This window comes from Drosophila obscura, unplaced genomic scaffold (genome assembly GCF_018151105.1).
Source record: "Drosophila obscura isolate BZ-5 IFL unplaced genomic scaffold, ASM1815110v1 contig_216, whole genome shotgun sequence".
NCBI lineage: Eukaryota > Metazoa > Arthropoda > Insecta > Diptera > Drosophilidae > Drosophila > Drosophila obscura.
The window spans coordinates 357,135-382,499 of NW_024542808.1; the positions used below are offsets into that span (position 1 = coordinate 357,135).

Here is a 25,365-nt window from a genome sequence, read left to right on the forward strand (position 1 = left end):
GGTTAAAGGATTGCCAACCCTGCATTCTGGTTAAAGGATTGCCAACCCTACATATATTCTTGATCAGCATCAATAGCCGAGTCGATATAGCCATGTCCGTCCGTCTGTCCGTCGTGATGAGCGCCTAGATCTCAGAGACTATAATAGCTAGTGCAACCAAATTTTGTTTTCAGACTCATGTGATATCACACTGCTACAAAATTTTATATTTTAAGTGGTACATGTAGAATCTACATGTTAGATGTAGAATATACACTGTAGATGTAGATGACAGATGTAGCAAAAAATGTCAAATGTAACATTTTTTTAAATTCTACATAAATAATAAGCTCAAAAATTTGTATACTGATTGAGTGCAGGTATAAAAGTAGCTTTGTGAGCTTATGATTAATGTAGAATTTTAAAATATTTTACATTTTTTTGCTAATCTGTTATCTATATCTACAATGTGTATTTACGAATTTAAAATGTAGATTCTACATACACAATGTAGATTCTACATCTTATCCGCAAAGGTCGCGCATTGCACATTGCAGAGTGTATGCGAGCGACAAGGAGAATGAGTAGAGTGGTATCTTGCTGGAGAAGGTGGGGCAAGCAACTGAAAATTAATTTCTTCATTCTGGCTACAATTATGATCCGATCTGATTCAGATTCAGCAGTATGGGAGATATGGTCATTCTCTACGATACCGCGTTTTCAGTTTTAACGTATCTTTAAAATTGTGCCTGCCACAGATTTTCGTCCTTTGTGGGGGCGGGGAGAAATTTTGAAATACACTTGTAAACCAAATTTGGTTGCTCTAGGTCTTAAATACTCTCTGAGAACTAGGCGCTAATCAGGACGGACAGACGGACAGAAAGAAAGACAGACAGACTGATAGACAGACATACATAGACTCGGCTTGTGATGCTGATCAAGAATATCAGACAAGCTCCGTTTGCCACTTTCACAAAAAAAAGGGATTTACTTTTCACAACGTTTTCAAAAAGGCAACATATTTCTCGCCGAAACGAAAAGTAAACGGCTTTTTATACAAGAAAATAAATTTTAATAGCAAAATAAAAAAAACAAAGATGACTTATTGATGCATTGACATGCATTTGACACTATTACCAGGGCAATTGAGCTGCCACTAACGCGTGGGTATAACAACAGACAATTTTTCGCATAAAAGTACAGGGAGTAAATAAATCGATTTTTGTGGATTCCAGAGCGCTTTGAAATGAAAAGTATGACTTTATTTGACTCTATATGACTCTATATTTGAGATATACATATATGTCTAAATATATGTTTCTGGAATGCAAATGGCATTTCGCAGCACAAATGCGAGCTCTTACAGTTCCTCGCTCAACACGATATTGACGCCATGCTCATATCAGAGACTCACTCAACAAATAAAAACTTTTTTCACCTCGATGGCTTCTATGCGACAAATCATCCCAATGGTAAGGCACGTCGAGGTAATGGCGTTCTAATCAAGCATCGCATCATTCATTATCTATTGCCATCATTTGCTACACCTTATCTATAGGCAACATCAATTCTTATTAAAATTCAGAGCGGCTACCTTAACCTAGCCGCTGTATACTGCCCACCGCGCTTCTGCATTTCCGAAACAGTATTTGTAAAATTCTTCGACTTTCTAGGTGACCATTGCCGTCCATCTGGAAAAATGTCTTCAAACCACACCCAGCAACAAATAGCTTTGTGCTCCCACCAACCAACAATCCCGAAGCTACTCCGCCTATCATATTCCAATCAGGAGAAGTCACAAGGGTCATTAAAGACCAAATCTCAAAGCAAAAGAAAGCTCCGGGCCACGATTTCAGTGTAGTATATTTCCTTGCTGTGATATTCAACAGCATGATGAAATGGGGTTATTATCCTTAAGAATGGAAGAAATCAGTCATCACGATGATCCATAAAGCCGGAAAAGACATGTCCAAGCCATCATCATACATACCTATCAGCCTACTGCCTTGCCTATCAAAGATATTTGAAAAGCTGCTCCTGAATCGTATCTAACAACACCTACACATCAACGGTGCCATCCCGACTCACCAATTTGGGCGAAAAACATGGAACCATTGAACAAGTAAACCGCATAAACTCTTAGATACGAAATGCATTTGAAAGAGTATGGCTTCGCTGTTTTTCTGGGTTACGCCCAGGTTTCCAACCGTGTTTGGTTAGATAGCTTAATCCACAAAATCAAAATATTACTTCCACAGAACATTCATGTAATACAGGAGTCAAACCTACAGCAAAGAAGTTTCGCAGTATGAAGAAAAGATTGCCTCTATAAATATATTATCCGATTGAAGCTGGTGTACCTCCTGGCAGCGTGCTTGGACCGACACTTTACATCATCTTCACTGCAGATCTACCGACAAACAGCCTAACAACAACTTCGACATTTGCTGATGATACTGCCATACTAAGTCGCTCGAAGTGCCCAACAACAGCAACGAAACATTTATCATCGCAACATAAACGAGCAAAAGTGCAAGCATGTCACCTTTACCCTAAACAGACAAAGTTGCCGTCCATTATATCTGAACAACACCAGAATTCCACAAACCACCGAAATAATATACCTTGTTCATCTGAATAGAAGGCTTACTGGGCGTCAACACATCGAAGCGAAGAGAAATCTACATAAATTTAAAGCTAGTAATCTACATTGGCTAATAAACACCCGTTCACCACTAAAACTGGAGTACAAAGTACTCTTATACAATGCAGTTCTCAAATCCATCTGGACATACGGCTCCGAGCTATGGTGAATTGCTTGCGTTAGTAATTTAGAAATAATCCAGAGAGCTCAATCGAAGATACTAAGAACTATTACTGGGGCACCATGGTATATACGGAATGAAAATATCCATAAACACTTTAATGTAGGATCAGTTAAAGATGAAGTTGCCAAAGTGAAAGCAAAGTACCAGGCCAAGCTTCAAGCCAATCCTAATAGACTTGCGCAGTCTTTAACTTGGCACAGTAGCCATACACGACTCCGGCGAAGAGACCCAGCAATAATACTTAGAGAGGAACGTACTCTAAGTAATTAAGTTAAATTAATTAAATAAATATATTAGGTTAAGATACTTTTCGTCAGTCTCTAATAAGGAAGATAATATAAATAAAATACCATAAACAAAATTTGATATTAAAAGGCTATTTTAAAATATTAAATTAATATATATTTAATTAATTATATTTATTCATATTAATTATATTAATGCATTGCAGGTATTACGTGTCATTTTTAAAAAAAAACTTAAAAATATTAGAAGGAAAACTAAGACAATATGCCCAGTGGTGCTTCGATAACTGCAAAAGTACAAAGGTATCTACCAGAGTCTATCCACCATCTAGTGTCGAAGTTGCTGTAAGTATATTTTGTAAAATCATTTAAAAAAAATTTAGTTGTTCCTTTTGGTACCTTTAAAGATACTGTTGAGCTAGCGAGATTTTTCATTAGCTGTTGATTTAGAGTAAAATAAAAAGTCGAGCGGATTCGATATAGTTTATGTTTATTTATTTATTTTATTTTATTTAATTTATTTGTTATAAGTGGACGAATTATGGTGTATGTAGGTTTAGTGAAAGAGAGAGCTAGATGTGCCGGTTGATCAAATCAAAGCGATATCGATTGAAGACGCAGAAGATGTAGAATATAAATGGTACCTGTAGAATCTACATGTTTGATGTCGAAGCTCAATTGTAGATGTAGAAAACAGATTTAGCAACAAAATGTAAAATTTTGTAAAATTCTACATAAATCATAAGCTCATAAGGGTATAAAAGTGGAGTCGCGTCCCCAGAAGCGACACACGTTCCTTTTCGGCTATGTTTCCTATTATGAATACAAAATCATTAACAATATTGATAAAATTAATATCGTCATCAATCAGTTGTTTGCAGAAAAAACCTGCATAAGCTTTTGCGAACAAGTTAACTAAAAATATTCACCTTAGCTGATCAACCGATTTTCCCCAAACGTTACTTCATTTCCAGTAAATAAAAACAAAAATACCTTATCAATAGGATCTAGTTTCTGGGTTTCAATATTATTTGAGAAAACCGACAAATTCATTTTTGAAACATATATATTTAAGGTTAAGGTCGATTTTTGGTCGAAGTGGATGTGCGTAACACTTCATACCCCATAATGTCGTCATGTCTGTCTGTCCGTCCATATCGATGAGCGCCTACATCTCAGAGACTATTAGGGGTGCCACAGAAATCACTAGTGAAATGGGAAACCGCGCAGAGGATTTCCGCTTAAAAATTTCCGCCGTGCCACAGAATTCCGAGCGATTTAATTTTACGGTAAACTTAATTAAAATGCTTTTACCGAGACTGATGGCCATCGAAAAACTACGGAGGCAACATATTAGAATACAAACGCATCGGACTCGTTTTCACGTTCAGACGATACGTATGTGGTTTTTGTGATTGTCTTCTCAAACTACTGCTAATTTAGTTCATTACAATTACCAGTTTTTGGTATAATGATCGCTATGCTTCTATTTGTGCTGCCATGGGTCTGCGCTAAGCCGAACAGGGGTTTTTGACATAAATGCAATGGCAATAATGTGTAGAAATGGTTTGTTAGTTTTGTTTTGGCATTTTATGGCGTTGCCACCTGGTAAAACTACAAATGACTACAAATGTTTTCACAATTTGCACAAAAAGTATGCACACGTTTGACGTAAAGGAAGGTTTACTAAAATGAGCTATTTTTTGTAATGCTTAATTAAAGAAAAACAGAATGCTTTCAATATAATTAATATTAAATATATTGCTCCGAATTCGGCTTAAAAAAGGTGGCATTACTGTATTAACTTCGAAAGTTCGAATATCCCTAGGTGGCCACCTCGGTCTGCAGCGGATTGAGAGCGGAATCGTTAAGTGAAAATTTAGTCAGCGGATTGAATCGTGAATTACTAAAATGCTTATTTTATTAACTTAACATGTATAATGTAAAATTATTTGGATGAGAGTTAATCACCAATTGAACAACCTTTATGGGAAAGTGAAATTCGAATCGTTTTAGGTGTGTTTTATGGGTGTATTTAATCAAATCGGTGGGTAAATTGTGAGCGATTTTGATTCCGCTGAAAAATCGGTGTGTGGCACGGCGGAATGGAATTGAGGTGATTTTCCAGCGGAAGTGATTTCTGGGGCACCCCTGTATAAGAGCAAAAGCAATTAAATTTTATTTCCAGGCTTGTGTTATATAAAATTGTTACGAGCGTATTTTGATTGTCCACATTTCACGCTTCGCTACTGTAGATAGAATTAGATGTAGTAAAATAGATCGACTTTTCTGCGACTTTCTACTAACCTTGATATAATGGCATTTTTAAAGCGGCATGTCACATTCAAAAAGCCTTAATAACGGCAGTACCAATTTCCGTTATCAAGGAAACATTTGAAAAAAATGCAAAGTATATTTTTCTTAAATTTTTGCCAATCCTAACAACTGGTGCATTGTATGTATTTTTTTTTTTTGTGTTATAACCGGCTTGTATATAAAATGGTCCTTCTTAGTTCGGAATACCGAATTATATTTTATTGTTTTAATAAACATTGAATTCTTTAGAAGATATACATATGTCAATATATTTATACTTTACAACTTATAGGCAATGCGACGCCTTGGAACTATTGTTTGCCGATTCTTTTTCTTGGATGCACGTACAAAAGCAATAGATGTTCACCCAACTGACACAGCAGGAGATGCCGTGCAGAAACTTGCTGATAAACTTAACTTAACTACTATTGAGGGTTGGGCTATATATCAATCTCGTCCAGATGGCGAAGAACACATTAAAAATTTTGATTATTTATATGATATCATTTCGGCATGGGAAATTAAACAAACTTCCAGCAACACATTGAAACGGATCTCAAATGGATCTTCTGGAGAAAATAGATTTGTATTTAAAAAGCGATTATTTAAGTCAACGCATGAATTATCTCAAGATCCCGTCGAAGTCAGTATGTTATATTCACAGGCAGTCTACAGCGTTGTTAAGGTAAGCAAAACTAATTTATAACTACAGGTTAGATAACTAAAAACTTCTTACGACTGTTGCAATAAGCCATAGTTACTCCCATTGTATACTCGTACTCTTGATATAACCCTTTAAAATTTAGAAAACGAAAATTTTTCTGTATCAGGTAGGCTCAGGCTTTGCTTTACTTTTTCGTTAAATGTTTTCAGCCAAAAGTCATACTTTTCATTTAAGGGCGCTCCTAAATTCGCAAAAGTGTGATTTATTTACTCTTAAACTCCTCCCAGGCTTTAGAGTCATCCCATATAAAAAGGCCTTATATTTTTTTAACAGAGATTTATCTATAACCAAATAGTGCTGCGTCAGCTGTTTGCACGAATTCACTATTTACTGTCTGGACGTTGATAGGCAGAAACGCATGACGCTCGACGCGTGTTACCGAACCGATCGCGAGAATGCAGGAAAGATAGGTGTTAGACTAAAATTCGAGGAAAATTAGAGCTAAACACAACTCAAAGAGCTAAACATGCAAAGATAGCTAAGAAATAGCTAAGACCAAGTTTTTCAGATCCAATTTTGAGGTTGGTTAAAAAAAAATTATTTATAAGAAGTGCTCAAGCTCATATGCCCTGGTAATGGTGTTAAAATTATGTCAATGCATTACTAAGTCATCTATTTGAAATAAAGATTAATTTTGTTGTATAAAAAAACAAACGACACTTTTCATTTCAGCGAGGATTTTATTTATCGAATCTTCCCTATTAGAGACTTACGACAAGTATACAAATCTTAGCCTAATATATTTATTTAATTAATTACACTTAATTACTTAGAGAACGTCCCTAGCTAAGTATTATTGCTGGGTGGGGAGGTCTCTTCGCCGAAGTCGTGTATGCTAGTGTGCCAAGTTAAAGACTTCGCAAGTCTATTAGGATGGGCTTGAAGCTTGGCCTGGTACTTTGCTTTCACTTTGGCAATTTCATCTTTAACTGATCCTACATTTAAGTCTTTACGGATATTTTCATTCCGTATGTACCATGGTGCCCCGGTGATAGTTCTTAGTATCTTCGACCGAGCTCTCTGGATTATTTCTAAATTACTAACGCAAGAATTTCCCCATAGCTCGGAGCCGTATGTCCAGATGGGTTTGAGAACTGCATTGTACAAAAGTACTTTGTACTCCAGTTTTAGCGGTGAACGGGTGTTTATTAGCCAATGTAGATTACTAGCTTTAAATTTAAGTAGATTTCTCTTCGCTTCGATGTGTTTACGCCAAGTAAGCCTTCTATTCAGATGAACACCAAGGTACGTTACTTCGGTGGTTTGTGGAATGTTGATATTGTTCAGACATAATGGAGGGCAACTTTGTCTGTTTAGCGTAAAGGTGACATGCTTGCACTTTTGCTCATTTGCATGTATCCGCCAGTCTGCTAGCCATTTTTCTAAGGCCACGAGATGAGATGATAAGTGTTCCGTGGCCCTTCTTGGGCACTTGGAGCGACTTAATATGGCGGTATCATCAGCAAATGTCGAAGTTGTTGTTAGGCTGGTTGTCGGTAGATCTGCTGTGAATAGTGTCGGTCCAAGCACGCTGCCTTGAGGTACCCCAGTTTCAAATGGATGATATTCAGAGAGGAAATCTTTGCATCGTACTGCGAAACTTCTTTGCTGTAGGTATGACTCCAATATTCCATGGATGTTCTGTGGAAGTAATATTTTGATTTTGTGGATTAAGCCATCTAACCAAACGCGGTCGAAAACCTGGGCGACATCCAGAAAAACAGCGGAGCAATACTCCCGTCTTTCAAATGCATTTCGTATATCAGAGGTTATACGGTTTAATTGTTCAATGGCTCCATGTTTTTCGCCCAAATTGGTGAGTCGGGATGGCACCGTTGATGTGTAGGTGTTGATTGATACGATTCAGGAGCAGCTTCTCAAATATCTTTGATAGGCAAGGCAGTAGGCTGATAGGTATGTATGATGATGGCTTGGTCATGTCTTTTCTGGCTTTATGGATCATTTTGATGACTGATTTCCTCCATTCTTGAGGATAATACCCCCATTTCATCATGCTGTTGAATATCACAGTAAGGAAATACACTGCACAGCTCGGCAATTCTATGATCATTTTAGGGGAGATGAAATAGTGGCCCGGAGCTTTCTTTTGCTTTGAGATTTGGTCTTTAATGACCCTTGTGACTTCTCCTGATTGGAATATGATAGGCGGAGTAGCTTCGGGATTGTTGGTTGGTGGGAGCACAAAGCTATTTGTTGCTGGGTGTGGTTTGAAGACGTTTTTCCAGATGGACGGCAAATGTATATGCCTTTTCATTGTTGCTGCGATGTGTTGTGATTCACTCCCGATTGGTGGGCATACACCTTATTTAACTTTTCACAGTGGGAATCGTTTCCTAGTTGGGGAGAGTTGCTCCATATATGGGATATTTGAGCTCTGTTTTTTTTCATCTTCTAAGGCTCTGCGTAGTAGGTGGTTGGCTATTTTTAGCCACTCTTTCAAGGCATCTGTTGGCTTGCAACTCTCGCTGAAGCCTTCTTTTATCGCGTAGCAGCACTTCAATGTGCTTAAAAGTACGACTGCTGTTGGGAAGTTTATTAGGTGCTAATATTGGTGTTGAGTGTTTTGCCGCCAGTGACATACTAACGCTTCGACTGACTTATCAATGTCATCTTTACAAAAAATGTTTGGGCAGCTATCAGTATGGGAACTTATGTACTTCATTTATTTGAGCCAATCTGTTTTGCTAGATGTTAGAAAAGGTGGGCATTCCGAAAGCTGTGGATGGTCGTAAAGTTAAGTAGAATGGGCGAGTGATCCAGTGATAGATCTGTTAAGTGATCTACAGGAATCTGCATTGCAGCACTTTTCATGTAACTGCAAAATCAGTCAAGTCGGGTTGCTTGTTTGGATCTGTGGGCCAGTATGTAGGCTTGCCCGGAGAGATAAAGTCTAGCTTGTTTTGTGCCGTTATTATAGCGTTATATAGTTGTCTTCCTTTCGGGGTGGTAAGTCTAGATCCCCAATGGGCGTGCTTGGCATTGTAGTTACCAGCTGCTATAAATCGGTCACCTAGTAGGTCGAAGAATGTTACAAATTCTGTTTCGAAAATTCAGAAGCGTGGTGGGCAGTATACTGCGGCTACGTTTAGGTAGCCGCTCTGAATTTCAATATGAATTGATGTTGCCTGTAGATAAGGTGTAGCAAATGAAGGCAATGGATAATGCCTAATGCGATTCTTGATCAGAACGCCATTACCTCGATGTGCCTTACCATTGGGATGATTTGTCGCATAGAAGCCATCGAGGTGAAAAAAGTTTTTATTTTTTAAGTGAGTCTCTGATATGAGCATGGCGTCAATGTCGTGTTGAGCGAGGAACTGTAAGAGCTCGCATTTGTGCTCCGAAATGCCATTTGCATTCCAGAAACATATATTTAGACAGGCCATTTAAACAGATTTCTGTTTGATTAGGAGCTCCAGGTGGAGATTTTGGTTGCGCATAAGATCCTGCATCGTTTGTTGTATTGCTACCATTGTGTTTGTTATAGTTACCAGCATTGACTCAATTTCACTAGGCAATTGGGATGGATTAGCAGGGGTATGTTGGGCAGAGATTTTTGGGATCTGATTTGATGCCTGATGCTGCATTATTCCAGCTGTGGTTGGTTGAAGTGTCGGCTTAGAGACTGAGGCGTACGACCCGTAACTTAACGCCTGAGCAAAAGAAACTCCTGGAGTCGTAGTTAATGGTATATATGGTAAGTTTTGTCGGACGACCGGGTTTCGAGCTGCAGTTATTTGTTGGTTTAGGCGATTTTTCAATTCTTTATAGACAGGACAACCTCTATAGTTGGCAGTATGGTTTCCCCCACAGTTGCTACATTTTTTGGCAGATTGCTCCTCCTTATTTTTGGTGCAGGCCTCAGTGAGATGAACATCACCACAGGCAACGCGGACTGCCCGTAGAGTGCAATAAGTTTTCGTGGTTTTTTGGCCTTGGGTGTTTGGGCGATCTCATCTTCATTTGGGACACTTAGTATCGCAAATCTATTGTTGGCTAGTGCCTTATGTGGCACAGTGTTCTCGGTTATATTAGTTATTTTAGCTGCATGGTTTATCTTCACATTTTCTGGGCTCGAGCCCAGTCTGAATTAACGCTCCGTTAGCATTTTTTGAACTTATTGGTTGGGAGAGGTGGGGCTTGTCGCAGTGCGTCGACAGTATCGTGCGCTGAGCAATTGCAGTGGTTGTTGTTGTGGTTGTTGTCGTTGTTGTGGTCGAAGACACATCGAGGGCATTGTACTAGTTGTTGTCGATATTAGTAAATCGCTGCTTAGGCAGTACGAGTCGGGGGATGGGCACTGAGCACTCCATGACCCACTTTGCAATGCAGGGGAGAGAGAGCGTGCTCTCTCCTCGTTTACTTGCAGTGATGCAGTTTTTGTTGGCTTGTGCTCTTTACCGAGCTGGTGCTCTTATACGTTGACATTTGTTCTTTTCTATTATTTCTATTAATCTTTATTACACGATTGGATGGTATTCATGGGCATCACGATCACTAGTACCCATGCCTACACCGAGCGTTTTTTCGCGAATTAATTTATGATTAATCGCGATTAATGGATTTTCACGGCGGAGCGATACAAAAATACGTCTGAAGTCATTGACGGTTCACGGTTTCCTCAGCGAGGAATATGTTGCCGTTTTGAAAACGGAAAAATTTTGCGATTTGCGAATGTATGTTTCGTAAATGGGTTTTTTAATTTTAAATCACAAGGTTTTATTCATTATTATCTACATATATATGGACATTACCGCCGAATGGTCATTGGGTATGTTCATAACACTACTCGACAAAATCGAACTTTTTTTTTAATATCCTGGGTCGTTTATTTTTTTCGGCCTCGTTTAAGATATTGCTCATTAAAATTTATAGGGTGACGGCGATCCTAAAATGGTTAGCCAACCCTCCGAAAATCACATTTTATCGCTTGAAACGTTGCTGCCCCAACGTTTTGACCCTTTCATAATTTTTACCCAAGATATATTTTTTTTTCAACTTTTCCTGAGTTTTTTAAATCCAAATTTCGTGAAAAATACCGCACAAAAACCATTATTTTAGCATTTGAAAGCTATATATTTTCCAAACGGTAAGCTGAAATACTTGCATCACTGCAAGTAAACGAGTAGAGAGCACGCTCCCTCTCCCCTGCATTGAAAAGTGGGTCATGGAGTGGTCAGTGCCCATCCCCCGACTCGTACTGCCTAACAAACGATTTGCTAATATCGACAACAACTAGTACAATGCCCTCGCTCAAAACTGTATCTTCGACCACAACAAAATAACGACAACAACCACTGCAATTGCTTAGCGCCCGGTACTGTCGACCCACTGCGATCAAAAAAATAACTGATAAAATTAGCCCAAACACATTCTATGCCACGTCCATTAAAAGGGGTAACATAAATTAAATAAAAATACAAGTCAATGACGAACAAAACTATCGATCAGTTGCTAAATACCTCGAATATGAAAATATGAATTATTACACCTACCTACTTAAAAGTAGCAATGGATTACAAGTGGTTATCAAAGGAATCGAACCAAATGTCCCATTCAATGTGGACTTAATGATAAGGGCTTGGAAGTCAAAATGGCTATGAACATAGTAAATAGAAATAAAATTCCCCAGCCAATGTTCAATGTAGTAAAAATTAAGTTCACCCAATTTACAAGCTTCAATATCTACTGCACCGTTGGATCACCGTTGAGGAACACAAATGAAGTGCACAAATTTGCCAGGAATATGGACACACGAAAACTTATTGCACTCTACGGGCAGTCTGCGTTGCCTGCGGTAATGTCCATCTCACTGAGGCCTTCCCCGTATATAAGGAGGACCCATATGCCAAAAAATGTAGCAACTGTGGGGGAAACCATACTGCCAACTATAGAGGTTGTCCTGTCTATAAAGAATTGAAAAATCGCCTAAACCAACAAATAACTGCAGCTCAAAGCCCGGTCGTCCGACAAAACTTACCATATATACCATCAACTACGACTCCAGGAGTTTATTTTGATCAGGCGTTAAGTTACAACAACGGGTCGTACGCCTCCGTCTCTAAGCCGAAACTTCAACCAACCACTGCAGGAATAATGCTGCATTAGGCATCAAATCCGACCCCAGAAATTACAGCCCAGTATACCCCTACAAATCCATCCCAATTGCCTAGGGGAATTGAGTGAATGCTGGTAACAATAACAAACCAAATGATAGCAATATAACAAACGATGCAGGAGCTTATGCGCAACCAAAATTTCCTCGTGGAGTTCCTAATCAAACATAAATCTGTTTAAATGGCTTGTCTAAATATATGTTTCTGGAATGAAAATGGCATTTCGCAGCACAAATGCGAGCTCTTACAGTTCCTCGCTCAACACGACATTGACGCCATGCTCATATCAGAGACTCACTTAACAAATAAAAACTTTTTTCACCCCGATGGCTTCTATGCGACAAATCATCATCTACATTCATGTAGATCACTTAACAGATCTATCACTGGATCACTCGCCCATTCTACTTAACTTTACGACCATCCACAGCTTTCGGAATGCCCACCTTTTCTAACATCTAGCAAAACAGATTGGCTCAAATACATGAAGTACATAAGTTCCCATACTGATAGCTGCCCAAACATTTTTTGTAAAGATGACATTGATAAGTCAGTCGAAGCGTTAGTATGTCACTGGCGGCAAAACACTCAACACCAATATTAGCACCTAATAAACTTCCCAAAAGCAGTCGTACTTCTGGGCACATTGAAGTGCTGCTACGCGATAAAAGACGGCTTCAGCGAGAGTTGCAAGCCAACAGATGCCTTGAAAGAGTGGCTAAAAATAGCCAACCACCTACTACGCAGAGCCTTAGAAGATGAAAAAAAACAGAGCTCAAATATCCTATATGGAGCAACTCTCCCCAACTAGGAAACGATTCCCACTGTGAAAAGTTAAATAAGGTGTATGCCCACCAATCGGGAGTGAATCACAACACATCGCAGCAACAATGAAAAGGCATATACATTTGCCGTCCATCTGGAAAAACGTCTTCAAACCACACCCAGCAACAAATAGCTTTGTGCTCCCACCAACCAACAATCCCGAAGCTACTCCGCCTATCATATTCCAATCAGGAGAAGTCACAAGGGTCATTAAAGACCAAATCTCAAAGCAAAAGAAAGCTCCGCGCCACGATTTCAGTGTAGTATATTTCCTTGCTGTGATATTCAACAGCATGATGAAATGGGGTTATCCTTAAGAATGGAAGAAATCAGTCATCACGAGATCCATAAAGCCGGAAAAGAAATGTCCAAGCCATCATCATACATACCTATCAGCCTACTGCCTTGCCTATCAAAGATATTTGAAAAGCTGCTCCTGAATCGTATCTAACAACACCTACACATCAACGGTGCCATCCCGACTCACCAATTTGGGCGAAAAACATGGAACCATTGAACAAGTAAACCGCATAACCTCTTAGATACGAAATGCATTTGAAAGAGTATGGCTTCGCTGTTTTTCTGGGTTACGCCCAGGTTTCCAACCGTGTTTGGTTAGATAGCTTAATCCACAAAATCAAAATATTACTTCCACAGAACATTCATGCAATACAGGAGTCAAACCTACAGCAAAGAAGTTTCGCAGTATGAAGAAAAGATTGCCTCTATAAATATATTATCCGATTGAAGCTGGTGTACCTCCTGGCAGCGTGCTTGGACCGACACTTTACATCATCTTCACTGCAGATCTACCGACAAACAGCCTAACAACAACTTCGACATTTGCTGATGATACTGCCATACTAAGTCGCTCCAAGTGCCCAACAAGAGTAACGGAATATTTATCATCTCAAAATAAACGAGCAAAAGTGCAAGCATGTATCCTTTACCCTAAACAGACAAACTTGCCGTCCATTATATCTGAACAACATCAGAATTCCACAAACCACCGAAATAACATACCTTGTTGTTCATCTGGATAGAAGGCTTACTTGGCGTCAACACATCGAAGCGAAGAGAAATCTACTTAAATTTAAAGCTAGTAATCTACATTGGCTAATAAACACCCGTTCACCACTAAAACTGGAGTACAAAGTTCTTTTGTACAATGCAGTTCTCAAACCCATCTGGACATACGGCTCCGAGCTATGGGGAAATTCTTCCGTTAGTAATTTAGAAATAATCCAGAGAGCTCGGTCGAAGATACTAAGAACTATCACTGGGGCACCATGGTACATACGGAATGAAAATATCGATAGACTTAAATGTAGGATCAGTTAAAGATGAAATTGCCAAGGTGAAAGCAAAGTATCAGGTCAAGCTTCAGGCCCATGCTAATAAACTTGGCACACTAGCCGTACACGAATCCGGCGAAAAGACCTCCCCACCCAGCAATAATACTTGGCTACTATAAATAATTAAGTGTAATTAATTAAATAAATGTATTAGGTTAAGATAAGCATACTTGTCGTCAGTCTCTAATAGGGAAGATTCGATAAATAAAATACCGTAAATAAAAAACGAGAAGGAACGTGTGGGTTGCTTCTTTGGACGCGACTCTACTATACTTGTACTCAGTCAGTATTTAATTTTATGAGCTTATGATCTATGTAGAATTTTAAAATATTTTACATTTTTAATATTTTAACATTTTTTTGCTACATCTGTCATCTACATCCACATCATACGTGTTTATTCTACATCTGAACTGTAGATTATACATATACATGTAGATTCTACATCTTATCTGCGAAAGATCATGCACTGCACAAGGCAGAGTGTGTGCGAGCGTGAAAGAGAATAAGTAGCGTCAGCAGAGCCTGAGGAGGTGGGTGAAGTAACTGAAAAATAATTTCTTCATTCTGGCTATAATAATGATCCGATCTGATTAAGATTTGGCAATCATGTGAGTCGCTTCTGGGGACGCGACTCTACTTATACCCGTACTCAGTCAGCTTATGATTTTTTAGAATTTTAGAATAAAAAAAAAATTGTTTACATTTTACATTTTTTTGCTACATCTGTTATCTACATATACATATACAATGTATATTCTACATCTAACATGTAGATTGTACATGTACCATTTAGATTCTACATCTCCTCCGCTAGGGGTTGCTCGCGCACTGAACGCGGCAGAGTGTGCGAGCGAGAAAGAGAATCAGTAGCGTGTTTCATGCAGGGGTTGACGGGGGAATCAACTGCAAATGAATTCTTCATTCTGGCTTTAATTATAATCCGATCTGATTCAGACTCGGCAATCTGGTAGATACGGTGATTCTCGACGATACTGCGTTTTTAGTTTTTTCGTATCTATACAATTGTGCCTGCCAAAGATTTTCGTCCTTTATGGAGCGGAAGGGAGGCGGGGCGAAATTTTGAAATACACTTGTAGCAGTGTGATATAACATGAGTCTGGAAACCATATTTGGTTGCCCTAGCTCACAACAAGACGGACAGACAGACAGACAGACAGACAGACAGACGGACAGACAGACATGGCTATATCGACTCGGCTATTGATGCTGATCAAGAATATATATACTTTATGGGGTCGAAAACGTTTCCTTCTCTGCGTTACTCACATCCACTTTTACCACAAATCTAATATACCCTTTAACTCTTTTAGGTAGGTTAGGGTAGGGTATGGTAGGGTCTTGCTGGAGATCATCACCCCCCTGGACATAGCGCTCCTCTATTAGGGCGTGCAACATACCTTCTCCATGGCAGGAACCGGATTTATCGTGGACCTCACCGGTCACCTGTCTTACTCTTCAACACTTCGGGTTGGAGTATCAGCAACGCCTACAGTGACCACTTTGCAATTATTTGCAACATTGGCGAGCAGGTAGCTAGCGTCGTAGCAGAGGCGCCTAGATGGAAATGCTACCGCGCGGATATTTTTAACACGGCGCTGATTTCCGAAATGGATGGAAATGCGGAGTGCATTGCCAACCAAGTCATGGAGAACATCTATGCAGAATGCACCGCCACCATGGCTCAGTGGGGGCATTACGGACGTCACCACCAGCCAGTGTTCTGGTGGAACGAGAGCATTGCCGAGATATGCCGGGAATGCAAACACGCACGACGCCGCTACCAGCGCTCGCGGGATAGCACGACGTTTTCGCAATGGCAGGCTACCTTTAGAGACTGCAGAAGGGCTCTCAAGGCCGCCATAAAGGAAAGCGAACGCCAGTGCTTTCTTACGCTATGCGATTCTGTTGAGCAAGATCCATGGGTAGGGCTTACAAGCGGGTGACGAAAAAGCTGTGCGCCAAGAAATAAGCACCCCCATCGGTTCCCGACATGGCGAGATCCGTTGTGGAGGAGTTTTTTCCGCGCATTGCGGATCACATCGAGGAGGTCCTTTGCCTTATCCCACGACCAAATCAGGCCCACATCGAGGAGGTGACTGTCGAAGAAATCACAATCGCAGCCAGGAGCATTAGCCCGAACAGGGCACCTGGGCCGGATTCTAACCCGGATCGAGCCCTCATACTCGCCCTTTTCCTGCGCCCGGAAATCTTCATGAAGCTGCTAAACTAGTGCCTTCGCGAAGGAGTTTTTCCTAAGAGGTGGAAGACACAGAAGCTGGTGCTCATTCCCAAGCCAGGCAAGCCACCAGGGATATCGTCGTCGTATAGGCCAATTTGCTTGATCGACACAGCGGGCAAACTGCTTGAGAAAGTGGTATGCTCACGACTGGAACGAGCCATCGTGTAGGCTGGTGACCTATCACCGTATTGGTAAACTTGAAGGCGGCATCCAGCAACAGAGCTCTAATTAAATCTTATTAGGGATAATTTTGAATACCCGAGGACTCAAGCAATGGCGACGACATCTACTAACGAGTGTGACGAGATCTGTGGCGGCGCCAATCTGGACAGAGGTCCAGAGGACAGAGGTCACACAGAAATTCAGATTAATAGCCGATCGTCAGGGATTATCGTTTAAAAGTATATATTCGAAAAAAGACGATAGCGAGGAAAGTTTGTTTGGTAGTATGTACAATGTTTTGAATATACAAAGCAGCATTTCTGTTCCACAAAAAAATGAGAAGGTAGGGAAGAGATGATCCAATTCACTTGACAAGATTCAATGTCCTGTACACTGCGAATGTGTGTAGACTACAGACAATTGAATAGCATGGTTTTAGTCAATTGCTTTCCAGGACCCGTGAGGGAAGATATTTTTAAAAACGTATATAGTGCAGATGCACAACAATGGATCTCGAAGATGGATTTTTGTATGTACCTCTTGAAAAATGCAAAGCGTACACAGCGTTCGTCACCAAAGACAGCAATTTTTAGTTTTTTATACATAGCATCAATCGGATTTCGAAACTTACCGGCAGCAGAAATTTTTAAAATGGTATATAGTGCAGAGGTATACACAACAATGATTCTCGAAAATGGATTTTTGTATGTACCTCTGAAAGATTTTTTTTTTTTAATTGTAATCTTATGAAAAAGAATGTAATGCAGCTATTTAAAGACGACATTATCATTGAAAAATTAGAATAGATTTTCTAATAAACGAAATACGGAATACTGTGGGTGGCGTAAAGGTTTATTGAGGCGGGACGAAAATAACTAGGTATGCGGTCAAATTTGATTGTGTTCCCGCTGTACAGAAAAATAGAAGCAGGTTCTGGAAACAATAGCACAGTATAGTCTAAAGATAATCTGGAAAAATTTAGCTTCCTTCAGTCTCGCAGAGATTTCTTGGGCCAGGATTTCGTATACAAATATCTCGCCAAGCCCCCAGTCAGCGATAGTACCATCCGTTAAATCGCGTATAACTCGAGAACGGCTGGACCGATATTCATCGTATTTGATTTGTTGAATTTGTCTCCATCCAGGTTAACAGCATTGTTTCGTCATGTCATCGTTTTATGTTTTATGTTAAGATTATTTTGAATTGTTTGAATTTTAGTGTAATTAGAGAGTAGGCAAGGCGGCAGCGCAATAAAAGCTCGCTCTTTCGCTCAAGGCGAATTCGCCCCGCTTTGCCACCGTAGGTTAGCTAGGCTTAGAACGATTTGTATGAAGGAATAGAATATAATCGTAAATTGGAATTTCGATCGAGCGAACATAGTTAATTTTCATCCCGCCTTTGAATAAATCTTTAAACGCCACCAAATTTATTTTCCGGTCTTTTTGTTGATTAGAAAAACTATTCTAATTTCTTCAAGCATAACTTGAAAAAAGATATGGAAAAAGCGACCCGGCGGAAAATTGCGATCGGAAAACTTTAGTATTGTTGTATGAAGTAGGCCTTTCCAGGGTTGTCAAACGTTTGCTTGATTTTTATAATCGTACTCAAAAAGAGTTAAGGGGTATCTTGTATTTGTGGTAAAAGTGGATGTGTGCAACGCAGAGAAGGAAACGTTTCCGACACCATAAAGTATATATATTCTTGATCAGCATCAATAGCCGAGTCGATATAGCCATTTCCGTCTGTCCGTCTTGATCAGCGTCTAGATTTAGTTTCCAGACTATTGTGATATCACACTGCTAAAAGTCTATTTCAAAATTTCGCCCCGCCCCCTTCCGACCCAAAAAAGACGAAAATCTGTGGCAGCCACCATTTTTAAAAATACAATAAAACTAAAAACGCAGTATCGTAGAGAATGACCACATCTACCAGATTGCCGAACCTGAATCAGATCGGGTTATTATTATAGCCAGAGTAAAGAAATTAATTTTCAGTTGCTTCCCCCACCTCCTCCAGCAAGAGACCCGTTACTCATTCTCTTTCTCGCTCGCACACCCTGCCTAGTTCAGTGCGCGGTGACCGCTAGCTGAGAAAATGTAGAATAATGATAATAATTATAAATGGTACATGTAGAATCTACATGTTAGATGTAGAATATACATTGTAGAAGTAGATAACAGATGTAGCAACAAAATGTAAAATGTAAAATTTTGTAAAATTCTACATAAATCATAAGCCAAAAATGTATATACTGACTGAGTAGCGACTCACACGTTCCTTCTTCTTATTGGTGTGTTTTCTGTGAGTATTATCATCATTAATATGTGCATACAGATTAATATAGATGCCGCGACGAAGAAGATCAAATCTTTCTCAACGGAGCCGTGATGCGTGACGCGTGTTGCCGAACCGATCCCGAACATGCAGGAAAGATTTATATTCTTTAGACTAATATTCGAGGAAAATTAAAGGTAGAGCGAATTATAATCCGAGCATCAGACCCTAAACGGTTCATGCTAGGAATAATTTGATCTACAAAGTAGAAGGAACAAAGGAATAAAGTTTTTAGTAGATCTAATAGGAATTGTAAAGTTTATGCGGCTGAAAAAGTCAGGGCTATCTACTTCACCCTTGATCAGGTTGTGCATAAAAATCACACCAAGCATGTTTCTACGACTAACTAAGGTTGGAAGGTTTAGTAAAAGCAATCTACGAGGGTAAGATGGCAGTTTCACACCTGCATCCCAGTTAAGGCCACGCAGAAAAAAAGTTTTTCCGGACTGATTTTTTACGGTCCTGGTGTACTTTGGACTGGGGCCACCATACACAAGAGGTATACTCTAAAATCGGACGAACAAGCGAGATATAGAGAGTCTTCGTTATATAGGGGTCGTCAAATTCCTTTGACCACCTCTTTATAAACCCAAGCACGCCCATGGCCTTATTTACCATGGTAGAAATGTGTTCAGAAAACTTTTACTTGGGGTCTAGTTTAACAGCAAGATTATTCAACTAAGGTAATTCTCTCAAGAGAACCACCGCAGATGCTGTAAGGAGCCAAAAAGGGGCTGGAGCGATGAAATTTCATTACTTTGCATTTCGAGGCATTGAGGTGTAGCATTATTGCACAACACTATGACTGAATGTTATTGAGATCGGATTGCAAGCGAGAATGAAATGAAATGTCCATATACTGGACACAGAGTTTAGCATCATCCGCATACGTGAGTACTGGAGAGTTTGTTAATACTGAAAGCATGTCATTAATAAAGAATGTGAAAAGTAGGAGTCCTAGATGGCTGCCCTCTGGTACTCCAGAAGTCCCTTAACATGTGAGGAGAAGAAGTTTTTGAAAAGGACTCTTTGACACCTAGAACGAAGGTAGCTAGAAATCCATCTCAAAACATAAGGCGGAAACCCTAAAAGGTCAAGTTTTTGTGCTAGAAGGTACACAAGAGCAAAGGGAGGTAGTTCGTAAAACGGATAGATTAGAAAGAAGAAATCGTAGAGCTAATCGCACAGATGAACAACGAGATAGTATTCGAACTGCAATAAGAAAAAAAAATTAAAGTGTTGATTTGAATCGAGCAGCGTTTCTATACGATTACATAATTGACTACAGCTCGCCTCCTTTCGTTTGCATTGGTCCAATGGAAGAAGTTTGCGTGTATTGTGGGGCATTGAAGTTCGCTGGAGAAACGCCTGGATTGTGCTGCCTTAATGGCAGAGTGAAATTGCCATTATTGGTTCCGCCACCAGAGTCATTGCATTCCTTGCTTTGGGGCGAAACACCAGAATCACGACATTTTCTAGCGAACACTCAAAATTACAACGGGTGTTTTCAAATGACTTCATTTTGAGCGGAACTCTTGATATGACACGGATTTAATCCAAAATTCAAGGTAATTTATTTTGAGTAAATGTTCAATTTTTACAATGTTATTGACCTTGCTCTCGACTCACAGATTCAAGGCCAGACTCACCATCGAATTGGATCATTACAACGGGTATTTTCACATAAACATAAATTCTTACAAATATACTTCATGGAAAATATGGAGGAGCAACTTGATCGGCGTCAAGATGACTACAACGTCGTGATCAGAGCGGATTAACGAACAGCTGGCACACATGAACGCAAATTTAACTTAATTAGTCTTAATTCCGAGGGTTCCAATGATCCAAACGGATATATCTATTGAGATTAAGCGAATTCAGTTCCCGATTCGTCTCGCCTTCGCCATGACGATTAATAAATCACAAGGCCAATCCTTAAATGTTTGTGGTCTAAACTTGGAAAATCCATGTTTTTCTCATGGCCAGTTGTACGTTGCATGTACACGTGGTGGCAATCATCCGCTTTATTTGTTTTTGCGCCTAATAAAGAAATAAAAAATGTAGTATATTACAAGGTGCTTCAATGAATAGCTGATAGCTGATTCCATTTAAATAATCATATTGAAGTTTAAACTATCTGTGTTTTATTGGGGCGAGACGAAGTTTGCCCGGTCAGCTAGTATATGATACTAGCAGACCCGTGCGTGTTATGTATCCAGACGGATTTATGGGAGCGTAATTATTACCATTATTTGCTATGGCAAATAATCAAGGGTTCTTTTCCCGAAACACAGGACATCTGTATCGTTTTAGTATTAAAAGTATAATGCTTTATTCTGTGTTTTGCTCTTTTTAAATAAGCCTGCTATATGTCGATCCCTATCTCTCTCTCTCCTTGTATCTCCTTCCTTGTCTTACTTCCTTGTCTCTCCTTCCTTGTTCTGTCTCTTCTCGGCTTCCGTGTCATGTCCAGTACAGTGGACATTGGTTACGGTGGACAGTCAGCAGTAGGTGTGCCATCTTGGGGAAGTAGAGATGGTAACTCTTCCCCCCTTGGTATGAAGTGTGGCCATAATAGGAAATGGTCGAGACGTCTACAGCGGTTACTAGGGATCGACTAAGCATTTCGCCACAATTAACAATATAATTTTAGTTTCTGTATCGTAATATTAAGGTGTACATTTTTATTACAATATTTGTGTATTATGTGTGTTATGTTAAATTAGGTTCTTAAGGTCCTTTTTATTAAGATTATTTGGTAATTGTATAACAAAAAAAAAAAAAATGTATTGGACTTTATTTTTATATATCCTTTTGGTCTTCGATTTGTGAATCTTTTGTCTTTTTGCTGTAGTTATGGTTGCACCATTATCTTCTGATACTTTATGTTCCGTGAGCCTAGGCGAAAGTTTGTTTTCTTTTCTGTAAACTGTATCGTCTTCCTCTAATGTCATGGGATCTGTTCTATTTTTATTTAATTTCTCAGTTCTATTTGTTATGAAATTTTCGGCCTCCTGGTGTACCGTTGTATATAATTTCTCCCTAACATTATTTAGTTCCCTTAGGTATTCCTGTTCAGTGTTATAGATTATGTCTCTTTGGAACGCGTGAATGCGTCCCGTAAATAGTTCGAAGGGTGTAAATTTTGTTGCTGAATGAATTGCGTTGTTGTATGTTGTTTAAGTTTCTGCTAGCATTTCGTCGTGGTCTAACACAACTTTTTCAGCCTTCCTCCTTTCAAAAATTATTCTATAGATTTCCGTCAAAGAGGAATGTAATCTCTCCACTGGAGCGTTACTTGACGATTGTTGAAAGGATGTCACGTGTACTTGAATCTTGTATTGACTACAAAAGTCTTTAAATAATTTACCTGCGAATTCAGCCCCTGATCGCAAACGAGTTTTCCAGGGACACCGTGGGTGTTAATGTAATTTCTTATTGCTTTCACTATATTGATACAATCTCTAGCTGGTATAGTAAACCCGGCCGCAAATCAGGAAAATTTGTCTATTATTGTCAAAATCATATGTTTGTTAATAGTATATAGGTCTATATGGATTACTTCCAAGGGTTTTTTTTGGAACTTCTGTTTCTTGAAATCTAAGCTTTTGCGGTTGCCTGTCAACAAGTCTCACAGCTAAAAGTAAATGATTCTCTTTAGATGACTTAGAGTTTCATAGGGGAACCTATGGTTATTATTAAGATGGTATGTTTTAATTTTCATCTCTTGCAAGTTCTGATCGGTAATTTCCCTAAGAAAACCTGTACATCTAATTATTTTGAACTTTCCCGATTAGGAAAAATATTCCTCAAATGTTAGGTTTACTAGGCCGAAAATGACCTCTGTGGATAGAATCGCACGAGTCTTGTCTGGTTTCAAATATTTTTTTAGTATTAAAGTTATTTTTTCTTTACTAAAATTATTATCAGAAATTACCCGTCTTATTTTATTTTTAAATGATATTGACGTTTCAGTTTTTTTGTATTGTTCTGTTTCGAATATTAGTTGGTTTCTGAATTCGTTTAATGGTTTCTCGGACGTATGAATCGTATTTTGTGCTGATCGACTGATATCATTTAAATTCACGTCGATTGTTATACGGCTTAAGGCATCTGCTACTGTATTTTGTGACCCCTTTTTTTAAACGACTTCATAATCATACTCCAGAAGCTGTAATTTCCATCGGACCAGTTTGGAGTTTGGCTCTTTGAAGTTCATCAAGTTAGTGGTCTGTGATTATTGTAAACTTTTGCCTAAAAAAATATAGGGTCTAAAGTGTTTCGTGGCCCAAATCATGGCCAGCAATTCCTTCTTTACTGTAGAGTAGTTTATCTCGCTATCCGAAAGCGTTCTACTAGCGTAAGATACCGGTCTATCCTAATGATCCTTGGGATAAAACCGCACCTAAGGCAAAGTTTCTGGCTTCTGTTGTTAGTATAAAGGGTTTTAATTTGTCTGGGTGCTGTAGCAATGGATCGTTACATAACAATGTTTTAATATTTTCAAAAGACTTTTTATAGTCTTTTAACCTTGCCTTTGTGAGTTTAGTAAATACCCTTCTGAGGTCTGTGATATGTTCTTGTAAAGAAGGTGAAAATATAATGATGTCATCCAGCTAAATCAAACAGCATTTACCATTAAACTCTGCCAACACGTTGTACATCACCCTCTGAAATGTGGCCGGAGCATTTGTTAACCCAAATGGCATTCTTATGAATTCAAAATGTCCATTACTGGAGGAAAAGGCGGTTTTTTCCGTATCGTTCGGGTCCATTTCGATTTGATGGTATCCGCTAGCCAAGTCTATGGTTGAATAATATTTTGGTCTGCATATCTTATTTAAAATGTCATTCGTGTTTTGCATTGGATATTTACCCTTAATGGTCTTTTCATTTAGTTTTCTGTAGTCCACTACCAACCTCCATTTTTTTCTTTTGAAGCATCTAGTTTCTTTGAAACTAGAAACACTGGTGCGCTCCATGGAGAATGGCTATGTTTAATTATGTTTTGATCAAGAAGTTTCACGATCTGTTGGTGAATTTCTTTAGTTTCTATCGGACTGTATCTAAAGAGTCTTGTGTATAATGGAATGTTGTCTAGTGTTCTTATTCTATGTTTCACCAAGTTGCTAAAAGATAGTTTTTCACCTTCTACATATTCGGGAATTCCCGATGAAGTTCTTCTAGTGCTAATTTCTCCTCAACATTTAAATGGTGCATTCGTAATTTGATCTGCCTTTTAGTTAGGCTCTTATCTTGTCTTTGTTTATCATTCGTAACTACGTTTACTGTAATGATGTCATCTTGATCCAATTTCGATACTATCAGCTCTGTTTCTAAAAAAAGTTTTAGTTTTTGCGTCGAATAATAATTCTAATAATATTCTAATAATTATAATTAACCACCTCCATATAGCTAAAATTATCTTTCGCCAGAAATCTTTCGCCAAAAAGTCTTTTGTTATGTGTATCGGTTCCGATAAAAAGATTCCTTCCTCTAGGTCAACTGGTAATTTGACGATTGACTTTGAAGTTTCATTAATAAGGTGAAGGCCTGACGTTCTGTTATTTTCTCTATGCAACTTTGTTTCAAATACTGGTGTTTTTAAAACTTCTTTTTGAAGATCTACTATTGCTTTTAATTCGGTTAGTATGTCCATTCCAATTAGACCATCAAATAGTTGGTGGAATTTAAATAACAGAAGCTCAAATTTTTTTTTATACCCGTACTCAAAAAAGAGTTAAGGGGTATATTAGATTTGTGGTAAAAGTGGATGTGTGCAACGCAGAGAAGGAAACGTTTCCGACCCCATAAAGTATATATATTCTTGATCAGCATCAATAGCCGAGTCTATATAGCCATGTCCGTCTGTCCGTCCGTCTGTCCGTCTGTCCGTCCGTCCGTCTTGATGAGCGCCTGGATCTCAGAGACTATAAGAGCTAGAGAAACCAAATTTGGTTTCCAGACTCATGTGATATCATTCGCCCCGCCCCCTTCCGCCCACACAAAGGACGAAAATCTGTGGCAGGCACAGTTTTAAAGATACGATAAAACTAAAAACGCAGTATCGTAGAGAATGCCCATATCTACCAGACTGCCGAATCTGAATCAGATCGGATCATAATTAAAGCCAGAATGACGAAATTAATTTTCAGTTGCTTCCCCTGTCCCCCCTCCCGCAAACGACAATGCAA

General features: G+C 39.0%; 1 protein-coding gene across 3 annotated transcripts in view; it reads left to right on the forward strand.

The window, feature by feature from the left end:
• Positions 1-25,365, forward strand: part of LOC111074873 (unconventional myosin-VIIa) — a 348,050-nt gene that overhangs the window by 223,192 nt on the left and 99,493 nt on the right. For all 3 annotated transcript variants that reach the window (XM_041594218.1, XM_041594219.1, XM_041594220.1), the window contains 2 exons: positions 3,259-3,397; positions 5,661-6,053. In XM_041594218.1, the coding sequence (XP_041450152.1) occupies positions 3,259-3,397; positions 5,661-6,053 (532 nt within the window). The remainder of the gene's footprint in view (positions 1-3,258; positions 3,398-5,660; positions 6,054-25,365) is intronic.